Here is an 11,450-nt window from a genome sequence, read left to right on the forward strand (position 1 = left end):
CATCCAACTATTCTTTCAAGCAGGTGAACATATTAAAACAGCATAAGCCTGTACTAGTAATGACATAAGCTGTCCATTCAGCATTTGCTACTTCTTGCACTGTCTCATTTTCTGTTGCAAATATTTCTTAGGTTCTGAGGTAAACTAGATTAGCAAACAAACAAAAAAACAGCTGGCTGAAATATCATCCCATCTGGGCTAGAAGGGAATTTATTTTTCCCAGTCCATTTCATATTTTGGTTATACAGTACTGTGCCGATATATAGAGGAGCAGAATGTTTATCAATATGGTGATAGGCACTTTATGAATATATACATAAAATTTATATATATATATATGTGTGTGTGTGTGTTTTATATATATATGTAAGTTTTTTAAAAAGCTGGAATGATGGGATAGCATCTTTTTATGCCAGTACTGTTTTTTATGGTTTTGAAGGGTCCAAGAAACTGCAAACTTTCTTTGTTTTCCCTGATCTTATCTGATATCCCTGATTTTTGTTCTGTTTTTTGATTGTTTGTTGTTTGTGTCAGGGAAATGGATACTTACTTGTTTTCAAAATCAGTTAATTATTTGTCTCCTACATGTGTAATAGTTTGTAACAGAGTGTTTTCCATCATATGCAGAAGAACAGAAGCATTTTTTTCTTCTGTGCTTAAACATGGGCATAACAAGAATCAGAAGCCTTTTCTGATTAGCTCTCTGAACTTCTTATCACCTGCTTTCTTATGAGAAGAAGATAGATATTTTATTTTTCAAACAATAGAAGCAATTACTTAACAGGAAGATTTCGTCTGATGGAGGTGTCTTCACTGCTGTCTGAAGAATTCTGGATTTGGGAGAGTGTGCAGTTTTTAAGGCTGATACAGTTTGTAGCAGATGGTTTCTATATAGCAACAGGTTTCAGTTTCTCCTTTGGTAGAGATCACAATGAGGCAGTTAAAATCTAAACTGATTCTTCCTCACACTGGCACACTGGTGTACATCATGAGTGCTTCTGTCAATACGAGATTATAAGCAAATTAATTTTGCACTGTGAAATCATGCTGTTCATTATCCCATTGATTTTAACACACAGCTACTTAGTTAAGAGGAGAATTCCATTTCGATTCCTCAGGATATTTTGCTGACCTCTCCTGTGCTTGAAGAACTTTTTTGAAAGGAATTAAAATAGTTACATTTTTATTGGCTTCCAGATTAAGCATAGTTTCATAAATAAGAGAAGTTTCTAAAATCACCAAGTAAGAGAAGTTTCTGAAATCACCTGTGCAGACTCAAAATCTCAAAAAAAAGTTTTTTCATGGCTTCAGAAGTAATTAAAGTTGTAAGTTTGTCTTTTTCTTAGGAACTCCATTGGTGACACAAAAGCTGATAGTTTTATGATCTTTCGTGCTGGTAGGAAAAGGAACAGAAATACAGAGCTGCTTTTGTAAGAAAATTAAGCAAAGAATCATGATTTTGTGTATATGTGTGTGTGTGTGTGTGTGTGTGTGTGGAATAGACAGCAAAGGCAATTGCCATTTATACCTAACAATTTATTTTTTGGTACAAATGAAACATTTCACTAAAAACAAACAAACAAAAAACTTTTCTCCATAGCCACTTAAATTACACTTTTGTTTCTCACATAACTGGTCTTCTGTATGAGAAATGGGTTTCTCCTAAGCAGATCTATGAGAATTTAGAGACTTTAGATGCTGTATTTTTGATTTGTGTAGTTTTTCATGACCCAAACTCTCTTTTCCCTAGAAGAAAATTGCCTAAGTATTGCTTCTGGAGGGAGCACCTGAAGAGCATCTTTGGCATGAATTACTTACCAGAATTCATCTTTGGGGTGAATCACCTACCAGAAACCTAAATTTAATTGATAAGTCCTGGAAATGAAAGAAGGGAGGGAGGAATGAATGAGAGGATGTTTAATACAGCAGGAAAGAGGAGCACAATAGTGGGGCCTTTTTATTCTGCATGCACATAAATGGTCTGGAAAAATTGGCAAATAGCTGATAAAGTTAGGTGAGAGTCCTACGTCGTTGTGGATAGTAAACATGGGGTTGGGAACATTTCTAATTTCATATGAATTGTACTGGGCTTTCAGCTACTTTTTTCATTATTATTTAGGAAGATCTCTTAACAGCTATTTTTGAAAATATGCTGTCTTAATGTCCAGTAGTGACCAAGAAAGTATATCAGGAGTTAAAATACTCTGAAAGGAAGGGCTAGGAAAATAGTAGATATTATTATGAACAAGAATCAGGGTGATAAAAGGAATGGGGTAGTTTTAATTCAAGTGAAAACACTTTTCATTATGGAAGAGGATTAAAAAGATGGTGTGGGGTTGAAGTCTGCAAAATGAAGTATGGTATGAAAAGTATGATTAAGGAACAATCTGCATACATCTGTAATGCAGAAAAGGGGTCTTCAAAATAAAAAAAAATAAAAATCAGGTGACTGATTCAAAAGGTACAAGCTAGTTCTGGTTCATAAGACAAGCAGCACTATTGTGAACACTTTTTTCTCTTGGGTACTATGGGTTCAATAAGTTCTAAGTAATTTAGGAAGTTGGAGTCCTAGACAGCTGTATGCTGAAAAATTGTACAAGGAAGGATTATTGTATCCTTACAGAGTTTTCATACTGTGCACAGCTGTCTGCTCTTGTCTGTTGTTAGAGACAGCTTTTTTTTTTTTTCTTTGCCAGCTGGATCTTTGGTCTGATGTATTGTAGTATTATGAAAGTACAAGACATAGCAAAAGAACGTAAACTTTTATGGAAGTTGCTTAAAAGTATAGGATGGAAAAAGGGGTACAGGAGCGGGAGAGGCAGAATCAGAACAGACAAAGCCTAGGTATGAAGGAGTATAAGAAGGTATGAAGAAGGATCCTAATTGTTTTTATGCTGGGAATCTTAATTCTATTAATAATATTTTTGACATTATGTAGTGAGAAAGTACAGAATTTAATATGTCATCTCTTGTTTATTCTTGTTAATTTTTAAATATAATTTTGTAGTCTGGAACAAGCAGCAAAAATCTGGTTAATATACTAATTTTTTTGAGAGATACATCCCAGCAGACTAATGATGTTGCAGGTTTATGCTACAACAGCAGCTCTTGAGTGGTGTGGTTGCAGCTAAGTTGCACATTCGTTATCTGAGAGTTATCCTCTAGTTTGTGATCTATGCTTTGATGCAGTGACTTCTGTTTCATTAGGCTGTACCATAGTATTCCTCTGAGTTGATCATGTTATGATCATTAATAGCATGTTAGTTTAGTGGTACCTGACAGAGTGATCCTTACACAGGTCACTGTGATCTTCTATAGTTAACAAATACAAAATTTTACCAAATGGGGTATAGCAATATATACAGTCTTAAATACTGCTCGTGGAAAGAAACATGGAAAATGTTGCCAAAGAAGAAAGTGTACATTTACATCATCTGGTGTATCAGCTGTCCTACATTGTCCTTCCCTTTTTTGATATCCTTATTTTGGCTCTTCTTCCTTAAAAAGAAGTTGAATTCTCACCTTTAATGGTAGTTGTACATTAACTGTTTACACAGACACCCCTATACAATTTTTTAAGCAGAAAGTTCACTGTTAAAAGTTTTTATAGATAGCTGTTTGGTTGAAAAAGATGTTAGAAACTGTCCTTTTTCTGTTACCAGGTGAGTGAAGCAGGTGTTCACAGACCACATGTGGGTGGAATCCATGGACGCAGTAATGATGGAGCTTACTCGCTTGTATTAGCTGGAGGATTTGAAGATGAAGTGGTATGTCATTTATCCAAGCAATGATTTTGCAGTTCTAATACATTAATCTTTTTAAAGATAGAGGGTTATGTTTGTTGTTGATATGAGCCTTACTGCTTATGCAAATACAATTGTGAAAAAAATAACTACCACTGATAAAAAATCCAATAGTTTTTAGTATTTTGGAGAGAAATATATAAGCAAATATTTAGTAAAGAATGCTTATCCTCATGTGTATGCTCAAGCAAGAAATTGCAGCTGAATTTTACATCATTTAGGGTAGTAAAATTTTCAGTATACTTTGAGAGTCTGGTATTATGTAAATAATACTAAAATACTAAAACAGAATTTAGTATTATGTAAAATCTGACAATGATATGCAAGTAATTTTATGTTCTTTGGTCATGATTTTTATTGCTTTCAAGTCAGATAAATGCCTCGTCCTTTGGGTTTGTTTATGCAATGTGTTTGTTTTAATGAAGCAAGAATAGAAGGTAACTGTTACTTGATTCTGTGAGGTTCTGAAGGTTCTTCACTCCTACTGATAAGTGCTTTCAGAATTTCATAGGAAAGTCTCAGTATCTTGTGCTATCATTCCCAAAGTTGCTGGAAAAAAATCTACTTTGATGTAAGATCTAAGTAGAGCAACCAAAGCAGTTATGTTGCTAAATAAAACTAACTGCCTCCAACTTTCTTCTCATGATGCTGATCAACATTTGTTTATGAATAGATTACTGGTTCTCTGCAATCAAATAATGTTTACACAAGGTACATCCCCTCCTGCAGTTCTGTTCCACCAGGTGGGATTTTGTATCATGTATGCATCAGGTGAAGGATAAAGCAGTAAGCAGTCCATTTTTTTTGACGACATGCATAGCTGCTAATCACAAGGACAAAGGCACTGGAGAAAGAAATAAGCATCTGAAATAGCCTCAGAATGTAATGTATCTTTGCTGACAGTACCTGCAGCTGCAGGGTATTGTCTCTGAAGATGTCTGTGTCTCTTTGTTGAACAAGTCATATGAGGAGGTACTTGGTGTTGGGGTACATTACTATGTCCTTTGAATCAACTCTAACCCGAACTTTAGGAACCGAACTTTTAGGAACAATGTTACTCAGTAGTTACAACTACTGTCTTGGGATGAGATCTTCTAGCTGCTATCTTCATTTTGGTAGTGATACTGGTGTTCCCTTATTACTTCTACTGTCATTATTAAATTAATAATATCTAATAAAGTTATTTGAATCCTTTGCATGCCTCTTCCTGTTTAGCTAAGTGAAGTTGGGATCATGTGATTTTGCAGACATCTAGGCACTGTCATAGCCTCAGTGGCATATATGATTTTGAAGAAGCATAGATGGGGAGAAATACTGCAGGTGATACCTAAAAATTCATATGAATGTCAGCTTTTTTGAAGTTCTCTAAAGTAAGGATGCAATAGGAAAAAATGTTTTTCCAGGTGCATTTTTTGAATTTGGGATTTTTTTCAGTTCATTTTTCATATGCCAATTTTATTTTCCAGCTTGATTCTATTTCCCCTGTTCTGTGCAAAAAGTTTGAAATTAAACTCCTACAAGAATACCCAGGGAAAAGTCAAATTCCGTACAATAAGTATCCTAAATATAATATATCTTTCCTCCAACTAAACTTTTACATTAAAATTTAGATAAAACCGTCTGTTACTTTATTGTACGAGAAGAAAAGAGAAGTGACTCTTACTTGAATTTCAGTAGTATGACATAGTGTGACATAGTGTGTAAGTTTTCACAAGACTGAGAAATACATGCATTTGGGAAATCTTTACCACATGGTTATAATCTTTATTTACACACTTTGCCAATGTGCCATCTTAATGCCCTTCTTGTGGCTTTAAATTAGCAGTTCACTGTTGGGGTAAAGTAATTGCAAAAATATATTATAGGAAACAGAACTCATTGTTGGGGTAAAGTAATTGCAAAAATATATTATAGGAAACAGAACTCATTGTCTGGCTTTCAGATAATGACATTTTTATGCTGTGTCTTTGGAAACTTACGGTTCTGCAGACCCAGACCTGTCTGCAACTTTGCTCAAGTTGTGACATTCTGAGTGCTCAGTAACAATGAGTTCTGTCAGTGAAGGATCTGCCCTCAAGAATTAGAAGTCATGGGTTATGAAATAAGAAGTGTGTGAAATTCTTTTGCATGTGAAGCTTAGCCTTATTTTTAGTTACATGCCTGTAAAATGTTTGCATATTGTTCTCTCTCTTATAAATGCTTAATCTTGGATTTTAGTGACAAATTATGTGGGTTAACTATTTAAGATACAGTCCTACAATAGTTAGCTTTAGAGTCTTGAATATATTAATATTGCTAATCATGTTCTTGCTAGTAACTGTAATGGGAACATTAGCTGAAGAAATTGTGAGATTTCTTCATGAATTTGAAATCTAAGAAGTATTTCAGAATAGGCTAACATTTAGACACTGGATATTCAACATTAACAATGATTGTGCAATCATAGTGTTCATGATAAAAATATTTTGACTTGCTTGTTCATCAAATCAAATAGCAGAAGATTCACTTTTGTGTTTAAAAATTGTCTTCTTCCAAGCTTGTGTCATTGTTTTTTTGAGTCAGATTTAAAACTGCTGTTTATTTATTCTTTTCAAAAGTTTCAAGATCCATGTTTCTCCTGGATTGATGTAGTGTTGTAAATTATTTGAGTGGTATCCTTAGTTTAATCTGAAGAATTATTTCTTCTTCTTTAAGTGGTTTTGCATATAGGACTGTAAGTGAAATCTTGGAAGTGAGATTCAGTATCTGTTAGAGAATAGTATCTACTGTGATCATTTGCATCATCTGGTAAAATAATCTGGAAGTATAAAAAAAAGTAGCCTCTCTAATGACTTGGAAGGGACCCTGGGCAAATACACTTGTTTCTTAGGTTTGTTGGTTTATTTATACTAAAATCATTCAGTGCCTGTGGTGTAGCATTTAAAGACTACTTCATGAAAACGTTCATTGTCCATTTCGAATGATATGTGTCTTTATGCTACTGTTGTGTTTGGGTAATCAGTCCCAATATGTTAGTACAGCTGTTGTTCCCCTTTCTTGAAATAATCCAGTAACAAATAAATGCTGTTTAGTCCACTGGATTCTCCCAAACCTTCTCATGAGGATGTAGCATTTCAGAAACTCCACTTGGTGTTCATTGCACTCTGAAAGCACTAAACCAGTTCCATCAGTGGCAAAGATGCAGTGCAAGTATTGTAGTGAATTGCATATTTAAATTATTTTAAATCCAAATAAAGTCTCAATAAAGAGCTTCAGATTTGACTCAGTGCTTTATATCCAAAAGACCATTGAGAGTAACAGATTACCTAGAAATGTATATATGATATGCAGCTTTATTAACGAGATTGTGGGTCTTGCCTGGATCACCTGAATCCAGTGTAACCCCAGGTGCAAAAGAGATGTAGTGTCCTATATACATTTTCTGAATTATCCTGTCGTGCTATGTTACCAAGGGAACAGTTCTTTTCAGATATTCACTGCTCTGTTTTTTATACTACTGAGAATCCAACATAACAAGTTCATTACAGCCATTACATTGAGAGTCTGTCTGTCACCTGGGTTGAATATGTAGCTGAAAACCTGATGACTGATGCCATGAAACTTGCTGTTTTCAAATTCTGTCGTGTTTCCAAGATCTCGGGACCCAGCTGGTTTGGAACCTACTTGGAACTCCAAAATAATATGAAACAGTTCGAGTATCTCATTATATGATAGCCACCAAATATCTTTCTTTTCATTCTTAATGGGTATTTGTCCATTCTTACTGCCTCTAACACTAAGGAAATACTTGACAAAATTTGTTGGACTACCTTTAATACATACCTCTTCCCGGTGTTTCAGATTTTCACAACAGCTTCTATTCTGTGACAGCCTTCTGTCCACCTTGTTTTTTATTCTGTATGATTAGGTATCAGTCATGCAAAGTGCTAATGCCAAAAAATACCTTTTTTGTATCATTTTCTGAATTCCATTGTGTCCTCTATACCTGCATTATAATCTGAATCATTTTCACATCCTGAGAAGCCCTACTTTGTTCTACAGACCAGTCCCTTTTTGTCTTTTCTTACTGCTGGTACTATGACTGTCACTGTCATCTTACCTGCCTGTTTGTCTGCTTCTTTCATGATTGTGTGTGAAACTTTCATCTATATTACTCTTATTTGTGCTTTTTCAAAGTACATTTGAAAATCTTTGCATATCCAGTTGTTTCTAAAACATTGAAGAAAAAATTTGATATGATGTTAAAGTGGATTAAAAAACTGGAAAATAATGTTGCCAATGCTTAGTAAAACACCATTTAGCTCTTTTTTTTTTTATATGTCATGCTGTCCAAGAAACATTCTGTTCATGATCGAGGAGGATCTGGATAGGCTGGACTGATGGGCTGAGGTCAACTATATGAAGTTCAACAAGTCCAAGTGCCGGGTCCTGCACCTGGGGCTCAATAACCCCAAGCAGAGCTACAGGCTGGGAGATAAGTGGTTGGAAAGCTGCCTGGCAGAGAAGGACCTGGGAGTACTGGTGGATAGTTGGCTGAATATGAGCCAGCAGTGTGCTCAGGTGGCCAAGAAGGCCAACAGCATCCTGGCTTGCTTAAGAAGCAGTGTGGCCAGCAGGGCTAGGGAAGTGATTGTCCCCCTGTACTCGGCTCTGGTGAGGCCTCAGTGTTCAGTTTTGGGCCCCTTGCTACAAGAAGGACATGGAGGTGCTCAAGCAAGTCCAGAGAAGGGCAATGAAGCTTGTGAGGGGTCTGGAGAACAAGTCCTACGAGGAGGGGCTGAGCAAGCTGAGGTTGTTCAGCCTGGAGAAAAGGAGGCTCAGGGGTGACCTTATGGCTCTCTATAGGTACAATAAAGGAGGCTGTAGCGAGGTGGGGGTTGGTCTGTTCTCCCATGTGCCTGGTGACAGGACGAGGGGGAATGGGCTTAAGTTGCTCCTGGGGAGTTTTAGGTTGGATGTTAGGAAGAACTTCTTTACCGAGAGGGTTGCCACGCATTGGAACAGGCTGCCCAGGGAAGTGGTAGAGTCACCATCCCTGGAAGTCTTTAAAAGACGTTTAGATGTAGAGCTTAGGGATATGGTTTAGTGGAGGACTTGTTAGTGTTAGGTCAGAGGTTGGACTCAGTGATCTTGAGGTTTCTTCTAACCTAGACAATTCTGTGATTCTGTGATAAGAGATAAGTAGGTCAAGGATGCAGGCCTTATTTTCTGTTTGTGAATGCCTAACATGCTGAGATACTTTCTTACTCAAATTCATACGTTTTCAATGAGATGTTAGTTATATTCATATAATATATAGAGTACCATCAGTCTATAGCCTTCATAACGTTTTGAAGCATCAGCATAATTTATTTTTTTTCCATTGTGTCAAGCTGTGAGTTTCTTGCAGGACTTTGTCGATTTTTTACATGAACACTAATAAAAATGAATTCTTTTGATATTAAGTATGTATTTAAATGAAAGAAAGATGAAAGTAACATTCCAATTCTGCTTGCAGAATCTTTGCCTGATACATCATTGTTTTTCTCAAGTTTGCACAAGCTTCTTATTCAGTATTAAAATATAAGCTATTTGAATGGGCTGGATTCATCAAGCAACTTCATCCCAATTCATATTATTGCTATCCCAATCAGCCTTGTGTTATTTCCACGTTTTGTTTGCCATGGTGTTATTAGCAGTCATTGAAAAAAAAAAAAAAAAAAAAAAACAGAAAACAAAACACATAGCTCAATTCTCTGATACCTGACTTTATAGAATTTTTTCTGTCCTTTCTTGATAAATGGTTCTTGCCTTTTCAGTCTTTCATTTTTTGGAAACTGTTTCATATATTGTCCTTATACAACACAGTTCTGTTATTTTTTTGGAGATTCATTAAGCACGGATAAGTAGACTGTTTATACGATGTCTTTGTTAGGTTTTGAGTATTTTTTTTTCAGCTTCATAGCACTTGCTTGTTATTATGTATAGAGGAATCTTGAGAGAGAAACACTCTAATACAGCAGCTGAATTTCTGTTGGGTTTTCCCTACACTGAATAAGATAAAATCATTTCTATAATTAATTTATGGCCTTGTACAACCAACATTTCTCTTTCTAACTTTCTCTTTTTCTGCTGTTGTCAGTCATGAAATATCTGTAACAGTCTTGCAATGGATCCTTAATAATGTCAGACTTTTAATAGTGGTAAGAAATTGACTGAATTTTACTACTGCATACAAGTATGTTCAGAATTGTATTGTAAAAAAAAAAAAAGCATATAAACTTTACTTTCCTATTATTTACTATTATACTATTGCTTCATGATTTGTACAAAATTTGCATCTCCAAAGAAATACCATTTTAAGTATTTTTTTTTTCTAGATGGTCTTGAATTTACTAGGAGTAATATGAATTTCTGTGATACACTTCCTAAAGAAAATAGTAATACTGACTTTACTTATGTGTATGTAGCTTTTGATTGTTCTTTTGGTATATGGCAAAAGATTTCATCAACCTTCCTTCAGTGTAAATACAATTCTATGTAGAAAATATACTACATAGTTGCATCAGCTTAAAATGTGAATCTTAATGAGTTTAAGCTCTTACTAGTTCGGAGTAGCTGGAGCTATTATCTTAAAGTACCTGCCTTGTATTTAAGCACACATGACTCTGACTTACTATCACTCAGCCCCTTGTACAAACTGAAATGATCTCTCAAAGCTATTTATGACTCTACAAGTTATTTATTCTATAATGATTATCTTTGTTATGGAAAACAAAGCTCTAGCAAGAGCTACACTACTTATTCTCTAAGAAATAGTTTGTTTTTAAAGGTAATTTTTTAAAAAGTTGTAAAAGTCCAATTTTAATTTTAAAGGCAGACAATATTTTTAATAGGGATTTTCTGGTGAATGTTATATCTAGACCAGTAACTTTGTGCTGGCACAACTATTGTAGGACAATGATACTGAAATAGAAAACATGACTTCCCATATTTTGGACTATATTTTTTGTCTGAGTATGTACAGCAAGTTAAATTGCCCTTATATATACATATATATATATAATTGCTTTGATTTGGAGTGTTAAAAACAGGGATAATCTTCTTGCACAGGATCGAGGAGATGAATTCACTTACACTGGGAGTGGAGGTAGAGATCTTTCTGGCAATAAAAGGATTGGAGAACATTCATTTGATCAGACATTAACACACATGAATAGGTAAGTTTTTTGGATAAAATAGAAAAGTATTCCAAAAACAAAAAGCTGTGTTATAATTCTTTAATTTAAAATTAACATTTTGCAAAATTCATTCTCGCTTGTACATGCTACTTTTGTAAATGGTGGTTCCTCTTGCTGCAACGAGGCATTTTATGAAGCATTACGTTTTAGCCTTGTCAGTGGTTGAAATTGTCCTACAGTTTCCTTCAAGGGACTCTGGTCTAAGTTAGTGAGAAGTTTGTCAACGCTTTTGGGTGGAACTTTTCTATTCCAGGTGACTGTCTCAGGCTGATGTATTTTTTTCTAAGTTTCACATTAAATGGTTAATTAAGTATGAAAGTTAGTGTTAAGAAAGAATGTTCCCCGATAGAAGAAATCCTTCATAGTTTGACAGTCCTTTCTTCCACGATAGCTCTGCATGAAAAACAATGAACTACAGTGTTGCTTT

At 35.1% G+C, this 11,450-nt stretch overlaps 1 protein-coding gene across 3 annotated transcripts in view; it reads left to right on the forward strand.

Annotated features, from left to right (window-relative positions):
• Positions 1–11,450, forward strand: part of UHRF2 (ubiquitin like with PHD and ring finger domains 2) — an 85,166-nt gene that overhangs the window by 65,786 nt on the left and 7,930 nt on the right. For all 3 annotated transcript variants that reach the window (XM_082782519.1, XM_082782517.1, XM_082782518.1), the window contains exons 9-10: positions 3,663–3,767; positions 10,896–11,002. In XM_082782519.1, the coding sequence (XP_082638645.1) occupies positions 3,663–3,767; positions 10,896–11,002 (212 nt within the window). The remainder of the gene's footprint in view (positions 1–3,662; positions 3,768–10,895; positions 11,003–11,450) is intronic.

This window comes from Aythya marila, assembly GCF_965140915.1.
Source record: "Aythya marila genome assembly, chromosome: Z".
Classification (NCBI taxonomy): Eukaryota; Metazoa; Chordata; class Aves; order Anseriformes; family Anatidae; genus Aythya; species Aythya marila.